Consider the following 26,892-nt stretch of genomic DNA (forward strand, 5'->3'; position numbering starts at 1 on the left):
GGTGCCCGCTTTTGAACCCCGAGTTATTGCTACTCATTTAGCATTACGTTTTTTCAAGTCATTGCTCAAATCCCCAAATTCATCTTTACAACAGAATTTGTCATAGGACTTTGCCTGCAGGCAGCTCAGACTGTTTGGTTCCATCCCGTGACCACAGCATTTGTGTTAATGGGAGAACTAGTCTGCCTACACGTCAGTTTAAACTTACTGAGGTTAAGGTGAGTGTATCTGTAGAGCAGAGTGCGGTAGGTAGCGTGTTTCTAAACTCTGCCTTGCAGGAACGTCGAGTGAAGTTACAATATCTCAAATGGAGTTGTAAAGGATTTAGGAGACTGTAAAACAGAAAGAGCCACGTTCTAGGAGGGCTTGGGTAGAGTAAGGCGGCTCTGCAGAATCCTCTGGGCATCTGAAAGCTTCTGTCAGAAAGTCTTCTGATTGATGGATTGTCTTCTGCTCCGTCAACAGCAGGATGCCTTTGGCCACCAGCTGCCGGTGGCGTTGGAGCAGGTGCCCTGCCAGCCTGGTGCTGAGCGCCGCGGCCGCCCAGCCCCTCTGCTTGGGGGGCAGGCGGTGGGGGCGGTGGGGCCGTGCCGTTTCACCTCAGTGCGTGCTAATACCCTCTGTTGTGACCTCCTCTTCATCGCCAGCCCCCACCTGTAGCTCTGCCTGTGCCTCTGACCCCCACGGTTCCTGAAAGCTTCTGTGTTCTTTTCCTGAATGCTGGCTATTTAATCGCCACCGCCAAAATCCCTGTAATTACGGGGCTCCAACCTGCGACAAAGGCTCCCTTCTGCCGCCCAGGTGAGCCGCCCCCGAGGGGTGCCCGTGCCAGGGGACAATGGCAGGCAGGACTGGCCTGCCCCCAGCCAGGCGGGAGAGGTCAACGGGTGACACAGGCAGAAGTGGAAGTAGGTAGTTAGTTTGGAAGGTATTATTTAAACTTAATAAGCTACAATTATATTGCTTGAACAGTAATCCCTTTGTTTCCCTTTGCTTTTTGTATGTCTTTTGGTTTGGGGGGGGAGGTTATTTTTTGTCTGTTGTTAGGGTGCTGGTACTCTTAAAAATAAGATAAAGAGCATTTTTTCGTACTCAAAATGCTTTCATGCAAAGCCTGTTTGTTTCATATTTCCCATCTGTGCCTGAGCATTAATAAAATGAATTTGAAGGGGTCCTGCTTAAAATGCAGAATCTTTTTCTTTTTTTTTTTTTTAAATTCCTTTTTTTTCTTTCCTCTGAGAGATGTTGCATAATACCTGAAATCATCTCTGCAATCCCCTTAGCTGACTCGGTCCCATATGGCACTGGGTGAGATTTGTGCTGCCTCCTCCTTACTCAGTTCAGTGACTGCGAGCAGAGCATAGTTCTTTTATTTAACTCAGCTCTGTTATACCAGTGCTGGAAGTCCTCGGGCAAATAAATGGTTTAAATTGATGTTTGGATCCAGTGTGGTTTTTAATAATGCTCTTGTGATTTGGAGCCATTTGCGTTTAATTGACTTTCGTAAAGAAAAAAAGCTCCCAACCGTTTATGGTTAGATGTGTACCTGCTTTTTATGTCTGAACACAAGTCATGATGATGATGTTGGGAGCCGTGAGGCTCGGTTCAAAGGTCGGGTAGTCTTCACATGTCAAATGGCATATTCCTCTCCTTCTGTTTCATGGTTAATTTATAGTTTTTGTTATTGGCATAGCATGTTTAACACCCAGCGTTAAGAGACTGCAAAGACAGAGGCTGGGAAATGTCCTTTCCGCTGACGGGATGGGAAGCTGCCGTTCCCCACAGGCCAGGCACTGAGTGGGAAGTGAGGTGCTTTGTGCTAATGGGCAGATGAGTTTTGCTGATGGGAGGGGAATGGTGAGACTCGGGAAGACTTGCTGCAAGCGAGGTTCGCAGCCACGTTTTCTTCTTATCTGTGAATAACTCACGTTATCTGTGAGTTTTTGACCTCTTTTAACTCAAATTTCCAGATAGGTCTTTCTCTCACCCACTCCTGTTTTCTTCCTCTACCCACTCACCGTTTCCAGACTTCTAACCTAGTCTCACCCCAGTGTCCCTGGCAGGCCTGGTCATCTCCTGCCCCACTCCAGGCAGCAGGTTGCACGTTGCAGGCAGTGCCAAATCTTACCTCCTGTTCTCCAGCCTTGCTTTCTCCTTCTGCCTTCCCTCTTCTTCACTCCAGCCCAAGCCCATCCCAGTTAGCTAACCTGAGTCTGACAGCCTGGGAGACTTGGACTGCCGTAAGAACAGGCATACCCAGGAGGAAGCAACCAAGCCCTTCTCTTCGGCAGTGTCTGTTCTTACACCTGGTTCTGAACTGATGGCTAAAAGCCCAAACCAAATCTCTGCATCTACGTACTGTTAGATGCTGGGGAACTTCAAGTCCCAGTATGCGTTTGGCTGAGCTGAATCCTCAGTATCTTCCCTAACAAGCTAACCTTTTGCATTAACTTTTCTTATCCAGTGACATTTAAAGCTGAACTAATTAAATACGTAACTGGACACAATATCATGTCTATAGGCATAGAAGTAGTAATCTATAGAATTAAAATGCTATACTACCTTGTATCTAACTCAGAAGGTTAGTAGAGGACTTCTGCCATTGGGATTTGTTTACCCCTTCAATTATACAGTGATTAAAATAATAAACAAAATCTTTGGGATCTGCGTGTTTGATAGGGGTTTTTTTGCTGCCATCCTGATTTCTGTGTTAATAGACTTGTTTCCAGTTTTAAATTTGCAGTTAAATAAGTGTGTTGGCATTGGCCTAATTATGTTTGAAAATCAATCTACCAAAACACTCTGTTGTAGCATTGAAATCCCTGTATGATAGGGCTAAAAAGCAATTTGGCCCCTTTTTGCACAGAATTGCAAATATACATTGAAGAAAAAGTAGCCAAAACGCAAGCTTTCTTTTCTTTTTTTAAATGCCAAGATGCAAATAGATTGGTGTTTCTCTTGATGCTTTGTTGATGCCAATAACACTTAAAGCAGTCTGAGGAGTCTCCTACCCTGCTGGTAAATGGATATTGTGTCAGGGGCTGTTGTAGGGGAGCTGCCGAGCACAGGTCGTGGCAGGTGCAAACAGCTCAAGTCTCAGCAGGTCGAGAAGACTGAGCTTGTCTCAAAGTAAGATATTTATTTTGACTGTAACGCCTTTTTTTTGTTCTGACAGACGCAGCAAGTACAGTAAGGCTAAGCAAGAGGCAGATGAGGAGAAACACTTGAACCAAGGTAAAAGGCAGTGGTGCTTCGGTTTCTTGATGTGGTTCGTAAAACATGTCCCGTGTTCTGATGCTTGAGAAATAAGGGATGACATTCCTCTTGAGATGAATATGTTTCTGGTTTCCTCTCTTGAAAACATCTTTCTTTGAAACTATGTGCTTTAGTAACAGGCAAAGTAGAAGTATCGGGGTAAAATGTTTTGAGGGGTCAGGCAGGAGAAAGGTTCATCAAATTCTTCCGTTGTGCCTTTCTGCTGAAAGATATCTGTCCTTGGACAGCGGTATCTAGGCATGACTTTACCCCACAATACTCTGCTAAAACAGTTGCTGGATGGGCTGGAGGCAATCCCGCAGGAAAGGGAATGTGAACTTTGCTGCCTTTTTTTCTAGGACCGAATCCTACTGTTAGTTCCATCTCAGTCATCCAGGTACCAAACCTAGGATCTGAGCTCAGAATTTCTTGGCTCCCAGAAGGGAAATGGGATGTGTCTCACAGGTCCATAGACAGGCTACTGGCCTTTGAGTGATGTTGGTGATTTGTGAAGTTCATTTATTGGCAAAAGCCTGATTCCTTACATCAATGTTGGGAAATATTAAATGTTTACATTAAAAAAATTGCATCAGGGGAAAAATACATTAAGACCTTCCTTCCTTCATCAGTCATTCCTGGCTTACAGTACATTTTTATTGTACACTCTCTTTGCTGTTGTAGATCATTAAGGCTTCAGTCTCATATGTTCTGTGTTTAGCAGCATGTAGATCAGTGACTTCAAATAAAACATTTCTGCCTTGCAGGTGTTAGAACATATGTGGATCCTTTTACATATGAGGATCCAAACCAAGCTGTGAGGGAATTTGCCAAAGAAATTGATGCCTCCTGCATAAAGATTGAAAAAGTTATTGGTGTGGGTAAGTGCCAGAACTTTTGCATTTTTTTCTGTAAATATAGTTCTAAATTTGCTTTTAGGAAACATGGGATCCTATGATTTTTGCATGACAGTTCCCCCAAATGAACTGACATAACAGTTTGACAACATAAGCATGTGCTTCATGTTCATGACTATTTATTCTTGTGCCTTTTTCCTTAAGGGGAATTTGGTGAAGTATGCAGTGGACGCCTCAAAGTACCAGGAAAAAGAGAGATCTGTGTTGCTATCAAGACTCTAAAAGCTGGTTACACTGATAAACAAAGGAGAGACTTCCTGAGCGAGGCCAGCATCATGGGACAATTTGACCACCCCAATATCATTCACTTGGAAGGTGTAGTTACTAAATGTAAGTAGGTCATTTTCATGACAAGGCCAATTTGGAAGTCACTGAGAAATTAAGTATGCGGTGGTGTGTGCTGGTTGTTTTTTGTTTTTTATTTCCTCCCCTTTTTACTCTCATTCCTGTGAAATGACAGATGGAACAGATCCACTGATAGCTAATAGGAGGAAATCAGTGCAGGACAAGTCATTAATCTTGTTGTCAGCTATAAATGGGTTTATGGTTTCAACTGATACTCTATCTGTAGGCAGCTTGTACAAGATTTTGTAAGGGGAATTAATACTGCAGGGGTGAACTTTTTTTTTTCTCCCTTCTTGCTATGCCAAACAGGCATCTTTCACATCTTTGCTAGACCGAGCTGATTGTTACAGGATAGGCAAAAGCAGATGGTGAGCAAAGAATTTAAAATGGTTGGGGGAAAAATACCAAAACAAAACTATGGAGTCATATGTTTAAGGTGTAAAGCACAGATGTAAGGAGCAAGCCTTTGAAATGAAGTCAGCTATTTCAGCATGAAACCTGCTTATTTGTTTTCTCTGATTTACAGGTGTGATAATTTCACTCTGCAGAATTTACCTGGCTGATCTTTTTGTTTGTTTGGTTTGGGGTTTTTTTAAGTCTGTTAGCGTTCATTGTGCCATGAACCCTGCCTTAGAAAAAAGAATGACAGCATTCGTTGGATGCTGTTTCAAGACTAGAACTGAAAATACACCTGTGTGACAGGTGTGCTTGGGTTGGACTTGATAAGGTGCTGCTGCGATGGTGGAGTTACTGCCCCTTCTCTGACTGCCCTAGGTAGCATGTTGGCAAAGCCCGGCGCTGATCGCAGATCCTGAAAGACCCTTTGGATGCAGGGGCTCGTGCTCAGGGTGGCAAAGCAAGCAGACAGTAATCTTGTGAGCTCTGTTAAAGGGTGGATTTGTGAAGCTTATTTTCTGCAGCTGATGGTGTGCTTGATGAACATGAATGCAGGATATTAATAGTGTAAGGAATTAAAATTAGACATGGAGGAGAAATATTACTAGAAGAACAAAGTATCTCCCACAGAGGGTTGTCAAAGCCATCAATATCATTGAAAAACCCTGTCCCTCCTGAATTGTCGGTGGGAGCTGGATGCTTACTCTGCCACTTGTGTTTCTGGAAATCCTACCCTTGCTCATTTGTGTTGCCCTCTCCTAAACTGCCTTCTCTCACAGCTGTTGAAAATGGCTCATAGAGCGTGTGGCTGTTTGCTTTTCAAGACAAAGTCTGTTGGGGAAAACAGGGGTTTGGACTAATTTTGACCATTGTTTACTGAGGGCCTCCCTCAAAACTGAGATGAAAAGATAGTACTCTCTTTAGATTTTGAAGGTCTGCATCTCTTTTTCTCCTTTTGTTTTTGTCATAACAAAGAGGGAGGGTTGCGGTCAGGCCGCCGTGTTTGCTGCAGACAGTGATTTTTCTAGCACCTCTGTAAAAGGCAACAGGGGAATCTTTGTGTTGAAATCCCACCGAGGCTGGAACCCCCTGAGCTATTACAGCTCTAGCAGTTATAAATGACTGGGTGCATTTGCATAATGCAGTTATCACTGAATTAAAATGATTTGAAATTTTCACCGAGGAGGTGGTAACCTGACCCAAGAACGTTTCATTGCCTGGCTTGCGATGTTTCTGCAGCACGCCAGCTTGGTTACCTCGGAGCTGGTGTGTTTGGTAAACAGGGCTACTTAAGGAGACATTTATCTCAATTTCTCCATAGGTTTTCTGAATGCTGTGATAAATGAATGCATTTAATAAACTGAAAATTAAAATGTGAGATAAATACTGGTGTAGATGGGGGCTGAGAGAGGCAGCAGAAAAACATGAATAAATTATTGGCTGCTAGTCAAGTACTTTAATAATTGAGTCACTGATGGTAACTTCTCCTCTCTCTATCCCCCTCCCCTGCTAAAGAAGTGCCTGAGTAATGAAATTACATGTTAATGCACTGAAAGAGTCTCCCCTTCTTCCTTTCTACGTTGACATAGTATCTTTTGATTGAGGAAGGTTAATTAAAACTCATTTAGCTGTATTTGTTCAGTGGAAGGGTTCTGGTCACAGTTGCAAAGGATAAATGAAACAGTGACATATGCAGATTCGGTTGGAGTTTTTCTCTTTCTACCAAAGAATGCCTGCAAAGGTGAATTAGAGGGAGAATTATGTTTTATTGCATCACTTTCCTTTAAGAGTGCAAGTACTCGGCCAAGGTCACTAAGCCCTTCATCTAGACCAGTTTGCTTTGTGCAATACCATCACTTCTCTGCTGCATTCATGCAAATCAGAAGGGGTTCAGCTGCCAGACTGGCATTTCACAGGCATGCCAATTTGCATGGGACCAAAACAATAATAAGAGTTCTGATATCAGTTGGGAAGGGAAGGAGAAGCAGAAATAGTAAAAGGTGTGCAAAGGGTGGTTTGGGACTGAAGAGGTGAAAAAAGTAATGGTGAATGAAGTAAATGATGTATTGCACATAGATGGTGATCTAAGTGAAATAAATCATTGAAAATTGAAAAATTTCAATACTGTCAGTCTTTATAGAATATTGTTTTCTAATAAAAAAAGAAGAAGGTTACTTCAAAAACAGAAATCCCCGAGAAATGAAGAGAAAAACATCTTGGTGAAAAACACACTGAGGTAGTAATGATTAAGGAAACTTCCAACGCTGTAACATTTCATGGTAGGGTGATTTTCACAGCTGGTTGTTCTGGAGCAGATACTTGCTGGTGGCTGAAGCAAGACAAAGCTGAGTAGTTCTGATACCTCTGATGCCAAGACAGAGTTGAGCTATCTACAGTATAGGTGACAGGTCCATTGAACCCTTCTTTCCCCATAGTGTTCCCTTGACCTGCTCAAGGAAGTACAAAAGCAGAGTTCCTCTGGGACACAGTTTTTAATGTAGGGAGAAACTATAGTTCCTGTAGCTAAAGCCTAAGTGGAGGAAGGGTTGCCATGCCAGCCCGGCGCTGATCATCAGACGCTCCCTTGGCTTCAGGTGGGCTAGACAGTGCTTATCTGGGGATGGGCTTTTGCTACTGAACCTTTGGTAAGTCACTTCTTTACATCCACCATTGTTCACTTTTAGAATGGAAATGATATTGGACTTGTTTCTGCAAATGTCTAGATGCTGAATACCCAGCATGATTTAACACTGTGAAATAATACTTTTACTTGTATGTACCTAAATGTTTTCAGTTTCAGTGTTGTATGGCTTTGTAAAGCTCTTAAAGACAACACCAAGCATTATTTATGTATTTGCTGTTGTTTTAGGCAGGAGAGTGCTTAGAAAGCATCCCCGTGTCAGTAAAATTACATTACATTTCTCTTCAGATTGCCCAGCTTGGCTCTCCGTATTGCAGTGTGGAAAGCTGAGCGCTGCTGAAGCACGATGCCCCACATGCGATACAATTCATTGAATCATTTATCCTGTGGTTGACTTTGCGAAGCAAATGGCTTTGACTCATTTATAAATAACGAGAGACATGGGATACAAATTTGGGACAGAGAAAGTTGAGAGGAACAGCTTGTATTTTTTTTTTCATTCTTGAATACAGTTGTCTTGGAATACCTTGTAGCTTCTGACAGCTTCTAAATTGCCTAAAGCGTTGATCTTTCAAAAGAGGCAGAGAGACCAAAATATTCACAAATTCCATCGTGAAAGAGGAAGGCTTTCTAGTCTGCAAGCAATTTAATTACACTAAAGATTTTGTCAAGTTTGAACAGATCTTTGGTTCTTAGCTCTCAATTATCAGTTCCTATATTCCTTAGAGAACAGTAGCCACTTTAGTTAAAGACCTTGTCAATGAGCCAACCAAAGGGTTAACCTTCCAGATGGGGCCCTTTAAATGTTTCTGTCCTATAATATTTCTTCTCTTGCTCCCTACAGCTGAGGCATAAGCTTGCTGCTTTTAAAATTAAATTAGATTGTGTAAGCCAGGTGTCTTGGCAGTAAAATCATGTGCAACCCATTTTTATCCCATTAACATTGGCGTTCATCAAGGAATTGTGTTTTTCTTTCTGCGAACTCTAGGTAAACCTGTAATGATCATAACTGAGTACATGGAGAATGGCTCCTTGGATGCCTTCCTCAGGGTAGGTGATTTTTTCATAATAAGCAAAGGAGATTTTATATAGGGAAACATTTTCTGGTTTTCATTTTGGTTTGGTTTTTGTTTGTTTGTGGGTTTTTTTTTGTTTTGTTGGGGTTTTTTTGTTTGTTTTTGGTGTTTTTTTTTCCAGAAAGATACTGAAAATTGAGCATTTTTAAAGAAATTATGTTTGTACTTGGGAAATTCTGTTTTCTGGTGTTGCTCCTACCGAAAACCAGAATGAATGTAAAGTGGAAGAATATAGAATCAATGTAATGTTTAAAATTGCAAGGTCTTAAATAATCCATGTTTAACAGGAAGAGTTCTGATTTGCTCCGTTTTTGAAAGCATTGCAATGCTATAGACTCATTAAAACCAGATTCATTGCAAACTGGATACTGCATCACTGGAAGCTGTGACAGAACCTCTGCGTTTTTACTTTACTGGTGAATTATAGACACTAGTCAGGAGAGCGAGGAAACGGCATTGCATTTTATTTGAGAGAAGATGGGGATCCAGAGATATGCTCTTTGCCAATTTCAGCAATGGCAATAATGTAGCTTTTAGCTTAATGCTCAGTGATTTTCTTCCTTTCCCCATATGCAGAAGAATGATGGCAGATTTACAGTCATCCAGTTGGTGGGGATGCTTCGTGGCATTGGCTCAGGGATGAAGTATCTGTCTGACATGAGCTATGTGCATCGGGATCTAGCTGCTCGAAACATACTAGTCAACAGCAACCTGGTCTGCAAAGTGTCTGATTTTGGCATGTCCCGAGTCCTGGAAGATGACCCTGAAGCAGCTTACACCACACGGGTAAGGAGGGAAAGAAAATGTCCAGTGGGCTGGTTTTCTTTCCTACATTTTGGGTTTGTCTGACTATGTGGGAGGTGACAATGGTTTGTTTTAAAATAATCTCAGTCACAAGTGAAAACCTATATCACAACCTAAAAATAAGCATTCGCCCAGACTCCATAGCTAGTGTAAATTGATGTACTGTTACTGCTACATCAGTGGCTACATCAGTATTTCTTCTCTGAGGATGTGACCCATGTATTCCTCTTGTTCCTTCAGCGTGCTGGAGTGCGTGACAGGAATCTGATGCCAGAAATTAGAGCTTGGGCTTCTATTCCTTCTGACTTCTAGAGACATGCAAAATGATTTCCAAGTGGCTAGTCCCACTGAGGTTTGATGCAGCAAATTTAGATATGCCACCAAAAAAAAATTAAAAAAAGATAAATCCACTTTTGCACATCGCAAAGCTAGTCATAAATTTGTCCTAAATAATTTGGACTGGGGAAAGTGTGAGGCCTTCATTCCTGTTTTTTGTTTCTTTCTCATTTTATCTATATTTCAGCATCCCACTGTTAACTAATTTTGCTAAAAGCCATTTTAATATGCTGCATGTGGAATAGTACTAATGCAAGTACTTCTGGCCACAAAACAACATCCCAACCATTACCAGCCTTTGTACCAATACCTCTGTAATTAACATGTGTGCGAAGAAAAAAAAGTCGGAGTTTATAAAATCTCCTTTTTTAATTGCTTATTTTCTTCGTTTTTAAATATCTGCCATTCTCCATCTGTTCTCCCTAGTGCAGAGTTTGTCTGCAGCACTCAGATTTTGCGGTTTAATCTCAACACTCATCCTTTAATGGATTCACAGTTCATTACAGGGAAGGATAGACACATGTAGTATTAAATGCTGGCCAGCCTTGGTATTTCTCACTCGTGAGGGTGGCAAGTTGAAGAAGCAGAAGCAGAGGTCTGAAAAGCTGTATTCAGGGAAATCAAAATTTATCCAAACACACAAGGGCAAGACAGAAATGATTGAAAAGCTTCCCTTTGAATTTAGTGAGTGGAGATGTAGTATTATGTTTGCTCTCAAGAGTGAACTGCAGGGAATCGATGACATTTGCTTTATAGTGCATTGTCTTCATTTGGTATCAGTAGTGAAGGATCAGGAAAATTTGAATGAACTCCACTGTGCTCAAGCAGCTAAGTAAAAAGACCTTGTTGACAAGTTTTAGAACAGCAACCGTGTATAAACCATGTCCATGCATCTGCGTCTGAAAGAAGGCTTTCATAACCAGAGTCGGTGCAATAGAATGCAATTTTTAAAGCATCATTTTTTAAGAGAATGAGGTGTTCTGCTCCCTATTAGTAGTGTTAACTCATTAAAGTGAGAGCATCCTATAGCCACACAAGGCACATACTGCTACAACCGCATTGAAAAAAAGCCTGATGCAAAGCCCAAAGAAGCCAGGAGAACCCCTTTTGATTTCACTTGGCTTTGGAACAAGTCTGTATTAAACACTTGCGAGAGATATTAGAACAATAAACCATTAAGCATGCACATGCTGCCCTCAGTTATGGATAAAAACTATCTAGAAGATTGCTGACAAAAAACCTACCAAAATAAACTTAATCAAAAAAGCATAAAAGCAAATGAAAAAGCCCTAAAACCTTTGTTCAGCTTAAGTCATTCCCCAGATGGAACTGCAGGAAACCAAAAGCTCAATTAAAAACACCTTGCATATTAGCATAAACAAAAGAAGAAATCTCTGGCCTGGGATCACTCAGCTAAGGAAAAATCAGATAAACAGGATGGTGTGAGTTCCTTTTAAAACAGTGCAGGACCTCAGTGGCCCAAATCAGATGCCCAGGTTGTTTTATTTGTTTAAAAAGAGGTATTGCAACAAGAGGCAGCTCTCTCCAACAGGTATCAAAAGCAGCCTTGCACCATGGAGTGATGTTGAGCTCCTCCCACAGGGACTGAGAGAGCCCAGAGGCTTGCTTGCCATCTCACATCTCTGGTAGGGGTTGGGATATTGCCCATGGGAAACACCACGGTATTCATAAATCTTCCCAGTTCATCCTCTCTTTATTTCACCTTTTTGAAAAGCAAAACATTTATAATCCCATTTTTCTGAAACAGGCCAAACAGGTCAGACAGGCAAGCAAGGAAATAGTAATTAACAGCATGTACTTATTTGTTTTGTCAACTAAATCTCTAATATATACTTTGTAAAACCCCTGGCTTGTTCTCATGCTTCAGCATAGCCCTAAGCAGAGATCTCTTAGAGGGCTGATAAAAATACATGTAACCATTTACTGGTTCGCCTCCTTGTGACTGAAGAAAACAGATGGGCAGCATTGCCTCCTGGTTGGATCTGACAGTTTTATGGCAAGCAAAAGAGAAAGTGGATGCCTTTTTAAGAAGGATTCTGGAATTGCTTACAGAGAACCATTTTGTATTTTTAATGGCAGCGTAGAACAGTGTCAGACATGCACATTACTGGGTCAGTGACTCAGCCTGTGGTTTCTTTTATTTGTGACAGGGTGGCAAGATTCCCATCAGGTGGACTGCACCAGAGGCAATTGCTTACCGTAAATTTACATCAGCTAGTGATGTGTGGAGCTATGGCATCGTTATGTGGGAAGTGATGTCCTACGGAGAAAGACCTTACTGGGATATGTCCAATCAAGATGTGAGTCTTCTGAGCTTCCTCTTCCTTTTTTCTCCCTCTCTCCCTGCACCTTTATCTCTGTCCTTAGATGTCTGCTGATGTGTTTCTGTGTCAATTGCTATATGGTTACAAGACATTTACTCCACGTTTTTCAAAGGATATCATGGGTGGTAGATTCCTGTTTTCTTAGGGAACCTCTCTGGAACTAAGACTTCCTTGGATCTTGAAGCCTGGTTTATGGTCAGGGGATAGGGGATTCGCAAGGTAGGGCCTATAAATTGTGCAGGTAATTTTTTTCCTTTTTTTTAAATTTTAGGAAAAATATTATGAGCAGTTAAAGTAAGAAAGAAGAATGGGGGAAAGGGAACAAATATATTTAAACTGTCAGATGGTAATACTGTCAAAAGGAGGCAGATTTGAATGTTGATATTAAATCTCAACTTTATTGAAAGTCTTTAAGAGGAAACACTTGAGTCTAATGGGGCTTCCCGTTAGGAGTTAATTCTTCAAGCCCCAGCATGCTTGTAATTCTTCCAGATGATTTTATTTCTTGTAGGATATCTAAAAGAACACATATGAAATCCCCTTCTGATTATCCGTCAGAGCATCCTTGTGACAATTGTATAGCTGCCCCCCGAGGACATTAAAAAGCAGCTTTCCTAAATGACCATTCTTAAATTATGCATGTCCTGTTTAACCATACCATCTGGACTACTTCAGTGTATTCCAAGAGGGAGCATGCACAATGGCTGCTATTCCAGAAGAGTATTTAATAATAATGCTAATAAGAGCTTTTGCTAATAGAATTTTTATTAAATGAAAAAAAAAAATATCCCAGTGAAAATGAGGCATAGATTATCCATAATTCTTTTCCCAGGGGATTTACAAACATAAAAAGGAAGAAGAAAATGTTAATCTGAATATATGGTCAAGGGAGTGGTTAAGTCATTTTACAAGTCATCTGCTTTCTTACGTAGAGCTGAACATTTTCAAAGAGTGTCTAGATGCGGATGGCATTTAATCTAAACGGGGGATGTAATTTTAATTTCCTTCTGATGTGAAGTGTCTCTTCTGGCACCCAGTCTTGCCTTCCTTTGCTAACAGGAAGTCATCAAGACTTAGCAAGAAAATAAAACACCAGATGTGTCTCGGTTATATCAGGCATGTTTACACAGCACAGTGGAACTCAGTGCAACAAATGCAGAGCAAGCATGTTAGGCTGGTGTACTCTGCTACTGTGTGGTGCTAGACCATGTCAAGAAGCTGGCTTGAACAGGACACTGAAAGCCACTGGTGCCGTCTTTGCATTCTCTTTTTTAGCACATGGCATAGACATAGCATTTTTTTTTTTCCTCCTTAACGACGGTGAGAGCAATGCTTTTCACAACAAAGCAGAAGTGGATTTCAAATTACTCTCAGCGTCTGTTGAATCAAGAGAAATCAAAAGGATCTGCGTACTTTCTGGAGTAGTGAGTGTCACTTCGTTTGAGGTCACTGAATAGCTGCTAATAGTGCAAGTGTATCCCTCGCCCTGTCCTCCCAGTGGATTTTAGCCACTAATTGGACAAACCCAGAACGGAATTTAGTGCAGTTCAGTCTCTGTGCACTCCTGGTCTCCAGTCTCATGGTGAATCCTGCCAGCAAAGTCATATAAATTAATTAAGATCTGAAGGCTTCTGGGTCATGTCCCTGTTGAATCAGAATTGAGTCCTGGCCACATTGTGTTCTCCTGAGAGTGCTAAGAAACCGCCAGAGTCCTGAACCCTGGAGCCCTTTTTGGAGGGCCTGAAATGACTTTAGCTTGTGAGTTTTTCTGTTTTCTGTTAAATATGAAGTGCATACTTAAGCTGCTGCATTGGACTTGTGTAACTTTATTGATAAAGCTGCACAAAGAATTCCCATCTCTGCATTTCTTGGTTCAGAGCATGCAGTGGTGAGAGAACAGGTTCACTACAAGGCCTGTATTACTGGCAGAGATGAGCTATCCCAGGAGGAGAGGGAGAAGGGGGTGATCTACTGTATCCTAAAAATGATGGATAAAATTTCATCTTCAACATATTGAAGCCAAAACTGTGACAGATATTAAAGACTTGCTGTGGAGCGGTTGCTTCTCCAATTCTCTGTCCAACAAGGATAGTTGCTTAATTCTAACCTGGGCTATTTTGTCATCCCTGTATCCCACGTGCTCTTTGTGATACATTACCCTGCTGTATCCGATGCCTACTTTGGATGCTGTACCCTTTTAGTTTTGAATTGCTGAAGAGCAATGACAGTTCTGAGACCACCAACTGCCTGAGTCTGAGTGCAATTTTCCATGTTGTTTCACTTAATTGTGGATTTGTTTCCATGCTTTGGATTGCCCTAGGATAAATGATGCTCAGCTGGTAGATGTGAGTAGTGTCTGATGTTCTCTAATGTCTTCCTAATTGTGCCATTTATAGGTTATTAAAGCCATTGAAGAAGGGTATCGGCTGCCACCCCCGATGGACTGCCCCATTGCTCTCCATCAGCTGATGTTAGACTGCTGGCAGAAGGAACGCAGTGACAGACCTAAATTCGGACAGATCGTCAACATGCTGGACAAACTCATCCGCAACCCCAACAGCCTGAAGAGGACAGGCAGCGAGAGCTCCAGGTCAGCTGGGCTTTGGTAATGCTGATGTATGAGGGAGCACAGTGGAGATGACAGGCAAACCTGCAAGTCACCTAAACCTCTGCGCTGGGCTGGAGGCGCGCTCCGCAGCTCTGCAGCGCCAGACTGTACAGCAGATGTTGCACCCTGCAAGAGAGCAGAGGGGTCGTGCTGGCACACTGCTGAACCCTGCCAGGCACCCCAGACTCTCTTAGCTCTGTGAGAAGGAAATCAAGTGAGCAGAGCTGTTGTATCACACCAACACTACCCAGGTTTAGAGCACAGCTTTAAGCCCGTCCTGGAAAAGTTCTGATGCTGGCAAGCTCAAAGTTTGCTGCGTCTTTTCCCTCTCCCCTCCAGTGAAAGGGCTCGAACGCGTAGCCTTAATGCAGCGTAGCTAACAGGAGTGATGTGGTTTTCTGCAGGAAAAATACATCACCAAGTTTTATAAACCCTAGATCTGTGTAGGATTTGCAAATGAGTATGACGGCATTACAGCCAACGCCTTGCAGACATCAGGAAGGTGTGGATTAATTTTTATGTGAATTTGAATTTAATTTTGTGGAAAGCCAGTTTCATGTCTCCACCGATCCTGCATTACGTTTCTGTTTTTTTTGGTTTGCTGAGCATGGTATACCTGGTATGTGCAAAAGAAGTATGGTAGGAAGGAAACTCTCAGAGTTGTAGGGTAAGCCCAAAATATCTTTGTTGGGACAGATCAGCAGTTTGTTTAAGCTGGTGAAGCGCTGCTGAAGTAATAGGAGCTTTACTACTTTACACAGGGTTTGTTCTATTTTTTTCAAATGTCTTTGCTTTGTCAGGTAAATTTGCTTACAGCAAAGATGGAGCTTAAAAGAAAAGAGGAAGATAATGGGAAAATATTTTTCAGTAGATGGGAAGATACACAAATATCCATCGGGCAATACAAAAATAAGTTTCTTGAATTAGTGAAGGAGTAACAGAGGTTCTGTTTCAGCTTCCAACAGAACAGCATCCTGGAAAAAAGCTTTTTCCATTTTTAAACCTGTAAGTTCCTTTGTGACTCTTGCTTACAATGTGCATTATCAGAAGATGGATTATTAACCCTGTAAGGCCACTATCACCACATATCTCCCGGATTTCCCTAATTGCATTGGTAGCCTGGCAAAAATGTATCCACCCTTGAGGCTTAAAAAATTTACATGGTGAGAATCACAATATGGTCTGCTGTGGTAATTTGATTTGAGAATCACAGTATGAACTCCTCCATTTTGCTTTCTTTCCAATGTACAGGTGCTCTTTGAAAATGGATAGATTTTACAAAAGTTAATAGCCTGTTCAAGGTCATTTTGTGTGTGTGTGTGTAAGTTAATAGCCTATTCAAGGTCATTTCATGTTCATGGCTATTTAGAGATCTTTATTTATCTTCTCTTCGGAATATGATTTCCAAATATGTGTATAATATTATTAATATCTTATACGACATTATATGTGAAGCATAATTATATATAATTAGGTTGCCATCATTGGTCTTGTGTTAGATAGTACAGCAAAAGAGTTGTACCAAGTATTACCAGCACGTACTCGGTGCCTTAGGCAAGACATAACTATGCTATTGCACACCTAATCTTTGATGCTCTGCATTTTCAAATAAATTGCTGAATGATAATTGTTTTGGTTGGATAGATAATAGTAATTTATAATGGTTTAATGAAACTGTGATTTACAGTATACATGAAATAATGAATGAGAGATTAATAAGAGAAGGAAATTTTGTAAAAATAATTATTCACAAATCTGTGCAAGGGAAAATGAGAAGCACATTCCACCGTGGAAACAAAGATCAAAGCTTGCATGATTCCTGCCACTCCTGGCACACGCACTGGTCAGGAATGGATTGATTAAAGAGGGGATTAACTCCCTGCTGTCCTGAGTTTGATTGAATGTACTGAGCATGCCTGTGAACCTGGCTAGAAATGGGATTTTTCTGAACCCACCCTGAGTTTTGCTCTCCAAACCAGTCTGGCAGGCTGTGAGCTCCCAGTTCCTTTGCACATACTTCAGCAGTGTTTCTATAGTTGCGGAGCTGAGGTCTGACACATGCAGGATTGGCAAAGTTGTGCATTGCTGCTTCTGACATACAGACCCAGTAGGCTGAATGCCTTCCAGCATTGCCATCTTCTTTGTTTTTTGACGTAAAAGCATTTTCTATGAACTTGGTTGCATCTGAAGTAGAAATTGTAAGCAGCATTGTGGTTCGAATTAGATCTGAAAGCAAAAATGGAAACCTAAGGTCAGATTCATTCTTAGCAAAAATTGGCCTATTTGTGTTTTGTTAAGGTTCTTGCATTGACCTACGTTGTTGTGCAGAGAGCCACCAGTCTCGCTGGGCACAACGTCTTGCCCCTACTTTCCCTAATCGTTGGGGATAATTTGGTTTGCGATTCATGATGCAGCTGACACCATTTCTCTGTCCTTTCACTGTTTGGCATCCAGACCTAGCACAGCCCTGCTGGATCCCAGCTCCCCCGAGTTCTCGGCGGTTGTTTCTGTCGGTGACTGGCTCCAAGCCATTAAAATGGAGCGATACAAGGATAACTTCACAGCTGCCGGCTATACCACCCTAGAGGCTGTGGTGCATATGAACCAGGAGTAAGTATTCAGCGATAGAGCAAAAAAACTGGTAAATCTGGATTTAATCATCCTCTTTTGCTTTATGCTGCATATCATTACACTCATTAAAGGAATGGAATGCCTTTCATTTGGATGGAGGATAACTTTAAAATGCCTCCACAATGCCTTCACTTATTTAATTAAACATTTCTGTACATCTGCCTTGCTTTTGCTGTGTTGCTTGTGGTTGACGCTTAATATTTTTCTCTGCACCGGCATCTGATCCACGGTTCTCAGCCCCCTGCTTCTTCTCTTGCTTTCCACAGTGACCTGGCAAGGATTGGGATCACTGCCATTGTGCACCAGAACAAGATCTTGAGCAATGTTCAAGCAATGCGCACCCAAATGCAACAGATGCACGGCAGGATGGTTCCCGTCTGAGCCAGTACTAAATAAACTCAAAACTCTTGAAATTAGTTTACCTCATCCATGCACTTTAATTGAAGAACTGCACTTTTTTTACTTCGTCTCCTCGCCCGTCGAAATAAAGATCTGCAGCATTGCTTGATGTACAGATTGCGGAAACCGAGTGTGTGTGTTGGGAGGGGGGCCTCCAGAAATGACAAGCCGTCATTTTAAACCAGACCTGGAACAAATTGTTTCTTGGAACATACTTCTCTGTTGATCAACGATATGTAAAATACATGTATCTATATAAATATAAAGTCACATTCAAGTTTTGATGCTATGTTTGCTGCCAGATACTGTGCTTAAAAAACAAAATTACTTTCCTTCTCCCTGTGACCTGTAGGATTACAACCATAGTGTTTTATTTGTGGGTGAAACCACCGTTGTGCATCTTTCACTGGAATGAAGAATCTGCCCTAGGATATTTTTTGTGGACTTGATGCATCGCTGATAACTTGCAGAAACCTCAGTGAGAATATCAGTTGGCTAATCGGTGCCTGCTGATTTGTGATCTACCCATTTACGGGCTTGAGACATGAAATGACCCACCTTGCGGATTACTGGGCAAAACTGGACTTCTGGGGAGATTATTGGCAGTTGTTGTGCCGTGCTGAAGCCTACCGCTTAAAGACATTTGTGAACATCTTGCCGGTAGTCAGCTGTGACAATCATGGCTGTGGAGCTTTCAGACTTCTTTTCTTTCAAGAAGCGATTCTCTTTGCCACATGGAGAGAAGGTCAGTGGATGTACAGTGTCCAACACGTTCATGGTGCTTTATTTCTTAAACTGTGCTAGGATTTCATCGCTGTTGGAGGAAAAAAAAAAAAAAAAAAGTAGTGCTGTGGTGTGTATTATTTGGGGTTCCCAGCTGGTTTGTATGAACCTGTGCTGGTTTTCCAGACTAATCGCTGAGTGTTTCTCATTGTTTTCTCTATCTGATGACTGAAAATTGCACTGTTTCAAACCCTGGTCTTGCTGTCAGGATGTTGTGTGCAGACAAGGTGTAGGAGTGTGTCTTGGGGTGCGCTTGGTTCAGTGCTAGGAGCTTTGGACACGGCGATCCAGTCTTAGTGGCTGTGGGAATCAAATTCACTTTTGAAACCAGCCCCGCAGGCTGGATTATCAAGGCAGCTGTGGGTGTGAGTGCCAGGTGTGGGCTGCATGGCTAAGGTCTAAGTGCCCCTCTGCAAGTACGGCAAACAAGGTGGAGCATGAGCTGCTTGAAGAGCTGCCCTTCAGCTCCTCTTAGGAAACAGATGGAAAGTTGAGTGCGTGAAAGCATCCCCTGGGTTGCTAGGTGGAGGGGACTGCGACAGGAATGTGATTGTCCTCAGTAAGGTCACACAGGACAAAGCTTTTATCTGGTAAAGCTCTGAACACATTTAGGCTTGAATTTTATTTATATTAAAACTTTTATTACTCTTTTTGAACAGAACGTATAAATTAGATTCCTTTTGAAGTCCTTTCGAGGACCAAAGTTATGAGAGGAGCTTAGAAAAGAGACAGGATCAGGCCCACTTATGCCGTGCTGGGTATGAGAAAGGTTTTCATGACACATCCTCTAGAACAGACGTCGTGTTTCAGCTGTGCCAGGCACAATGTCAGAAAGGTGGTGCTAAGACTGTTTTTTTTGTCTGTAGTATTTTGGTCCCACTCCACACCTGACAGCAAATTCGAAAATTATTTAGTGGCTTTATATGTCAGATTTTTTTAATAATTGCTTTTATTCTAAATCCAAAAGAGCTCACTCAGTTGGACAAGTCACACTTACTGTATTGTCACTCACGTCAGTTTTTGTCACTTTTAACAATAACTTGCTGATTTTAACCACTTAACTCTGCCTCACCCCCAACTTTCTCAGAGAACAACTTGTTCAGAATATGGGATGCTAAATGTGGATCCTGTCAAGTCATGACAGCTTAGTAAAAATTGTTTTGCGGTATTACTTGTAAAAGCTTTTCCATTTCAAGAAATTTAAGATTTCTTTAAAAAAAACTACTTAAACCAGCATGTTTAAATTCATTTTGCCAGGCAACATAAGAAGTGATTACTCATCTTAAAGACCTGACACTCGTGTACTTTCAGCAGCAAAGGTTATTTTGCTTCTTAAGTGCAGAAAGTCTTGAAGTTTCCTCTTGCTGTAAATCTGTTGCATTCTGTTGAGGTTGTCTTTTTGCACAAAACCAAAATATACCCAATTTTCTGGCCTGTTTGTAAAATTGCTTTCTTGGAGTCTAGTAATGGTAATTCAAAACACTCCAATATTTTCCACACAAAGTGAAAAACTGTGTCCCTGTAGAGTGAAAACTGTGAAGGCAGCTCAGATGCCAGGTTTTCAGAACTGCCATTGATGGTTGTGTTCGCTGTGATAAAATATGGCCAGTGAGGGGGCATCCGTTTGAATGTGATTTTAGCTGGAGGAGAGTGATATAAAAGAATAGGTGGCACAGAAATGTGTGTGTGTGTATAAATATATATATATAAAAAAAACCCCATACCTGTTTATAAGCTATGTCATGGAAGCAAGGCTTTGAAATAGTGTGAGGGAAAGGAAAGGGACAAGGAAGGTGGAGGGTTCTCACCCTTTGAGACCTGCTGGCTGTATCTGTCTCGCTGGCCGGAGCAGCCGGTGGGAGCACGGCGATGCGCTGCAGCCTCCTGCCTTTGATGTTCAGCCGCCCGCTTGGGCAAGAATTGCATCTCTTCCTGCTTTCTCCTGCGTCCTTTTCAAAATCCTTCTCCCCTCACTGGGGAGAGGTGTAATTCCATGAACCTGCTGCCGTGTCCCCTCTTCATGGAGGCAGAGATGAGTTCAGGTCTTTGCCTGTTCTGTGAGTCAGCGATTGCACCAGCCAAGGAGGCGCTGGCTGCATGGAGCAGCACTTCTGCTGGGGAATGGGAGAGGAGGCAGTTGGGCAGCTGTGGGTGTCTCTCTTGTTGTGGGAATCAAAAGAGATTTTGAATATATTTGTGTTTTCTTTTTGTGCAGGGAAATCAGATTTTGCTTTTCATGGCCTCACAGCCCGTCCTATTGATCATAGTGACCAGGGAGGAACATAGACTAGACATGAAGCCTTCTGGATCCACAGTTGCGTCTTCCATAGCACTGATTCTGGAAAACACACGCTGAACAGTCATCAGTCCCTGAAGAGAGTGTGACTTTTACTTTCTCTTCTTTTTTTTTTTTTTTCCATGCCACCCACTCCATTTTTTTTTCTCCTTTGAGAGATAACTAACTCGTTAAGACTCAGCACCCAGTTGTCACTTGAGGAATGTACTGTCAAAGCCCTGCAGACTTCTGGATATTTTTTTTTCCTCCCCTTCTGCTTTCTCTTCCTACCTTCAGTTTTATTTATATATTTTGTTATTTTCTCTCCTCATCCCCCTGGCTGTCACTGCTGCATCTTGGACGAATGCAGATGACAGAGCACTACCCATCCTACCATGGACACCAGGCCCGGTGCCGCAGCAAAGAACCCAGTTCCTGTGAGCTGCCAATATACGTTGCCGAAGTGACATTTTACACAAAACGTGCCATTGCAGTGATATGAATATATTTTTTTTCCTTGAATGGATAATGGATTATTATCTCCTCTGAAAGGTGCGTATGTGTGCTTGTGTGCCTGTGTTTGTGTGTGAGTCACCTCGTGTGTAGAACCGCCTGTGAATGTGCCGAAAACACCTCTGGAAGCGCAGGAGTTCCCTGCCATGTGAGAGCAGGCCAGTAGCTCGTGTCTGCAATGGTAACAAGAACACACACGTTAAAAAATGTTTAAATTTCTGTATTTATAGGTGTATCTTTTAGCTGCCACACTAACCTTAATGAGTAGTTCTGCAGCCTGAGACGGGACAATTTCAAGTTAGTTTTGGAGTTGTGGATTACAGGATCTGTAAGGGTGCTAAATATTTTCCTAAGTGTCATTTATTTGTACTAATACCCTGTTCATGATCAAGACCGGCCAATTTCTCAATGGCAAGGTGATGGAGGCAACACCTGCATATCCATCCACTGGTAACCCTGAACGGAATTCTTAAGTAGCCTTTTTTACCTGCAAAAAGAGGATTTTAGAGACTTGTTGAATGCGAATAAATATATGCAATTCTTCCGTTCACAGAAGCACCTTGCTCTGTGTGCAAGCTGTGAAAACTTGTAATAATCGAAACACTTCATTTGCTCCCAGCACAGTTAAGGAACAAAAATGCAACAAGACCTGTAAGGTTACAGTAGTTAGCGAGAGAGTTGTGAAATGTGTCCTGTTCCTCGTGCGGGTGATGAGGAGCTGGTGAAGCGCAGTGGAAAGCACTCTTTCTTCCGTGGCCTGAGGAACAGTGCTGCAACTTGCTGGTACTACCTAGAGAAGCTTTCTGTGTTTGGGGAATTCAATGTTAACCTAGTGTAAGCGAGTCTGAGCGGAGCTGTGCGCGCTAGAGCCCAGGGCGCACTGGGTATTAAGAGTGGGGCAGGTGATGCTCCCCGATTGCTTCCTAGCCACAGGGGGCTGGCGTCTGCCGCGGTGCCCAGTGCAGCCCAGCAAACTGCTGGGGGACAGGGGTCGCTCCCACAGGAGCTGTGAAGCGGTGTCCCCAGGTTGCTCCTGCTTCCTCCGCTCTGCCCTCCTCACCGACCCTCTGCGCTCATCGTTAACCGCGGTGCAGCCGGCTCTGGCGCAGGAGGAGCAGCAGGTCTGTGGAAGGGCCAGCGAGGGCACCCACGCTGTCGGTGGCAGCCAGGCATGGTCAGGGCGCCGGGAGGTGCCAGCCACGCCACCCACCATGGGCCATCACCACCTGCTCTGAGCAGAGCTGGGGTGCAAGGAAAGTGGGTGCTGCAAGGAAAGTGGGTGCTGCAAGGAAAGTGGGTGCTGCAAGGAAAGTGGGTGCCCCGGCACCGCTTCCCTTGGGGGCGAGGTTGCCACCGGGACTGTCTCGCTTGATAAGGCTCTGCTTGTTAAGAAATTGTCCTGCTCACACACCACTGGTTGATGTTTGTCCGGGTTTCTTGCTGTACTAATTTTGTGATGGATCTTATGTATTGAAAATATATATGTATAAAATACAAAAAACTGGTTAGTAACCAGTAAATGGGACTTAAAAAGCAGTATTTTTCTTTTATGTGACATTTTCATAACCAGAAAAAAAAAATTCTGAAATACTAATCAGACAAATAAAAAGAGAGTGCATTTATTTTTTTGTATCACTGCAAGTGTGTTGGAATATGCAAGGACTGTGGTTAAAATTAGAATGTATGAGGCATATTATAATTTAGTTCATACTGAAAAAATCTAACAGCATTTCTTGGTTCGTGCATTTGAACGATCTCTGGGTTAGATATATAGATTTTTCTATTTTGTGTTAATTTGTAATTTTTTCCCCCTCCATGAATTTTAGGTACACATAACTTATGTCATTTATTTATGGTCTTTTATACCTAGTTTGTAAAATTGTAAAATAGAAAACAATGCAAACATTTGCATTTGAAAATAATAAAGTAGTTGCTGTACAAACCTGAAACGGACTATTTGTAATTATTATATTTTTTTTTAATGTAGTGATTCACTCACAACAGATATGAATACAGAACTCAGAATAATAATCTTGATGTTTGCCCCAAAGAAATTAATTCTCTTCAGCACATTTCGCAGGAACGCACTCCTGAAGTTCATTTAAACTGTGTAACTCCTACATGTACCTTAAAGCAAGTTACTTTTTCTTGTTACTGTTCGGGATTGTGTGGTGTGCTGGATATTTGTAGTGTGTGAAGGATGCTGCAGTCAGGCTGACCGTGTTAATGATCTCAATGATTTTTCATTGGAGACCAGGTAGTATCCGTGGGCGCTGTGCCTGAGAAAAACCTGCAGGATCATAATGTTGTTTCATGGGCACGCCTGGGATCGGCTGGGAATAGTCACCCTCCCCTGTTGGGATCTCGCCTGGGGCCAGATGTCACCTTGGCAGAAATCCTAGTTTTCACAGCTTCCTTTGGGCCAGGGTTTCGCCTCCGATGTGGGAACCACGACCTCCCTGCTGAGTTACTGCACTTGTTGCTCTGCTTGTGGGCTACGTCTGTGCGGGTTGGTGGGCTGGTGTTGGAAACTAGTGGCCAGAGAGGGGGAAAGTGAAAGGAGCAGGAGGGAGGGGAGGGAGAAGCGGAGGGGCAAAATGCAAACCAGAGGTGTGAGAGCATCCAGAACAGCAGAAGGTGGAGAGGGGCAGTTTCTGCGACGAGGGCTCCAAGCCAGATACTGAGAGTGGATATTGTGTAAAGGATATTGCTGTGTAATGGTAACGTGTACAGACGTGTGCTGCGCAGCCTGAGTGCCAAGGGTGTAGTGTCCTTAACCGTCACTTTACAATGCTGCTGCTTATTTTAGGACATACAGGTGTTCTGGCACTTTATCTGAATTATACATGTGCACAGTTCACAGGTATGGCAGAAAGGATGGCGGCTTTTCTAGGAATTTTCTTAAGCTTTTGACTTGTCTCTCTGGAAAATATTTTGAACCACATTCTTCTTGGGAAAGATTCCAGTGATGCCAGCAGAACCGTATCGTACAGTGCTGGTCCCAAGAAAATCCCGCTGATGGGACTAGGTTATTGTATTTTAAAAGCAAGTTCATTGTGTCCTTCTGTACCTGAGAGAGCAAGCCAGCCAAGTGGGTGTGTCTCTGATGCCTTTGTTCAGCCAGTTGGTCTATTAAGAGAGAATGTATCATGGCTTGAAATACAGATCCTATTTCACACACATAAAGAAATTTTACAAATTATTTAGTTTTATTGTTAAATGAAAGCAAAACCTTTGCATCTTTTTAAGAAACAGCTGTTTGAAAATGTGCAGTGAGCACTGAATATTTGGGGACTGTCCCTTCTCTTTCGGAGTCTCTGCTCTTTTTTCCTTTTAGCTCCCCAATCTAAGAAAACATCCTATCACAACTTTTTACCCCAGTGGTTTCATTTTCTTCCAGTTATATGGGTTTTACTGGACTATTTCCTTACCAAAAAGACATTTGTTCTCTCTCTGCCCCCTCACTCTCTCCACGTATTTATTTATGCAGTAGCATGAGGCAAGCAAACCTATTTACTTCTAAAGCCTTATATATTTGCATCTCAGTGACAACGTACATAGCTGCCCATGGGCAGAGCGTGGAGCAGCGTGGAGAACAGACATGGTTTATCTGGAGACATTGGGACCGTTGTAGATGTGTCAGGAGAAACAAAATGTTTTTTGACAATTGGGAAGGGGGAAAAAAAAAAAAGCATGTTATGCTTTAAGTCACCAATACGGTTAAAACTAGAGCTGCATTTGAGGCCTTGACCTCAGTTATTTTACCCTTTCCCTCGCAAGGAAGTGCCCTTGGGCCATTGACTGATTCTCTATTGAATGGGTTACAGACCTCTGACATATCTTATTTCTGGCAGTGGCCCTGAGCAGAATTCTTTGTTTACAGGAGCCTCCGAGAAAGTTACATGAATATGGAGACATTTTCTTTAAAAAGTAAAATTAAAACCTAAAGCATTCCATTCCAATCAGCTTAGTAAAATGTATTCTCTGTGACTGGATTGAGAGAGTAGTCACAGGAATATGCTACACTAACTTACTTTTTTACATACATACATACATATATATATATATATATATATATATAGGGCAATTATATTCCAGTAATCTGCCATGGATTACTAGCCTGTAACCAGACCAACAAAAGATAATGAAATCCTTGTCTTTATAGTGCTCTTGAATTTACTCATGATTCTGTTCTATAAAGTGTTGTCAGGAATTAAATGGTCTGAGGCATTTTGGCATTAATATTTTTTTTATTTAAAATAAGTAAAAAAGAGCTGGTCAGCAGAACAAAACCACCATCAGGAATCCTGCCCTTCTCCCATTTCTACCAAGGTAACCTGTCTTCCCTGAGGTCAACAGCTAAAATCTCAGGGCTGGGCAGTCTGGGGCTGTTAGGCAATTACAGGTGCAGGTGGGTGCCTACTGCCAACTTCTAATGATGCTTTGGAGCTGCTCAGCCGAGGGGTGCAGCAGCTCACGTAATGCACTCCTGCTTCCCAGCTGGATTTTCAGCCTTGCATTAAGTATCTTGCTGATGAAGCTCCCAAAGTGTCTCCATCATAATCACCTGGGGGAGGGGTTTTGAGAAGCCAACCGTCACAGCAAGAGGCCACGTGAGCTTGGAGGGGTTGGAAAGCTACTGAGGGACTTGCTGTGCTGCTCTGGTGCCTCTCACGCCTTGGAGCCTGCTGCATACCCTGCCCTGAGCCAGTCTTGGTGAGAGCTGCCTGAGGCAGGTCCTGCCCGTGTAGGACCTTCTTCCTGCCTGCCTCTCGTGGCCTTCACAGCCAGTCCTTCTCGCACAATCGAAGTGTTACTGGGATGTTGACTTTCATGAAAGGTGTTGTCTTGCCGCCTCCTTATCAGCCATGGTGGTCTGACCTGGGCCTCCTGTCACCTGGGCTGAGCAGGGTCAAAGGTACAGGAGGGTTCTTTGGCAAGTGAGGGGATGAGTGGGCGTCCCCTATCCTGGGAGATGCTCTCTGAGCTCCTGCTCATTTGGAGGCTGAGGGAAGGTCATGGGCTCTGGGACAGCATCAGTATTTAGGCTGTGCAGCAGATGGCTGGCCAAGTCATATATGCTTTGAAAATACAAACATCTGGGAGGTGAGCAGGCATCAGAGAGAGAGCTTTCAGTAGACTTAAATCCAAAAGCCCCTTAAACACTCTGGCCTCACATTTTCAGAAGCGCTATGGAGCTGGGAGCCATCGTGTTGCCATGTGCCAATGGGATCCCCTGGAAACTCAAACACTTAAAAATTCAGCACAAGAATCCCCGGGCAAGCCAGGGAGTGCCCAGTTCATCTGCTTACCTCATTAATCTGTGCCTTAGCACTTACCTGGGACTTTCCAGCCAGCAGATTCACAATATACAAGTATTAAAGAGCATTTACTTTCACCTTTTTAAAAATTGGATAAACTTCCCTTGGAAAAAAAATGCTTCTGGAAAAAAATGAGGTTAAAATTGAATGACGATGTTCTTCCACACTTAAAGAGGCTGCTGGTTTGATTGAAGCAGCATAACGTGGATGTCCTAGGGAAGGTGACACTGACAATAGTAAGAAAATGAGG

General features: G+C 42.6%; 1 protein-coding gene across 2 annotated transcripts in view; it reads left to right on the forward strand.

Annotated features, from left to right (window-relative positions):
• EPHA4 (EPH receptor A4) overlaps nt 1-26,198 on the forward strand; it is a 131,337-nt gene extending 105,139 nt beyond the window's left edge. The window contains exons 9-18 of one of the 2 annotated variants that reach the window (XR_013931638.1): nt 3,176-3,234; nt 4,020-4,133; nt 4,314-4,499; nt 8,540-8,601; nt 9,204-9,413; nt 11,939-12,088; nt 14,509-14,702; nt 17,175-17,330; nt 17,618-18,495; nt 20,749-26,198. Coding sequence is in view for 1 of the 2 variants with exons in the window: in XM_080409020.1 (XP_080265146.1) it covers nt 3,176-3,234; nt 4,020-4,133; nt 4,314-4,499; nt 8,540-8,601; nt 9,204-9,413; nt 11,939-12,088; nt 14,509-14,702; nt 17,175-17,330; nt 17,618-17,732 (1,246 nt within the window). In the remaining variant the exon portion in view is untranslated. Of the gene's footprint in view, nt 1-3,175; nt 3,235-4,019; nt 4,134-4,313; nt 4,500-8,539; nt 8,602-9,203; nt 9,414-11,938; nt 12,089-14,508; nt 14,703-17,174; nt 17,331-17,617 lie in introns of both variants that reach the window. The other variant, XM_080409020.1, reaches the window with a different exon arrangement.
• The last annotated feature ends 694 nt before the right edge of the window (nt 26,199-26,892 follow it).

The sequence above is a fragment of the Falco punctatus genome, assembly GCF_963210335.1.
Source record: "Falco punctatus genome assembly, chromosome: 13".
In the NCBI taxonomy this organism is placed as follows: Eukaryota; Metazoa; Chordata; class Aves; order Falconiformes; family Falconidae; genus Falco; species Falco punctatus.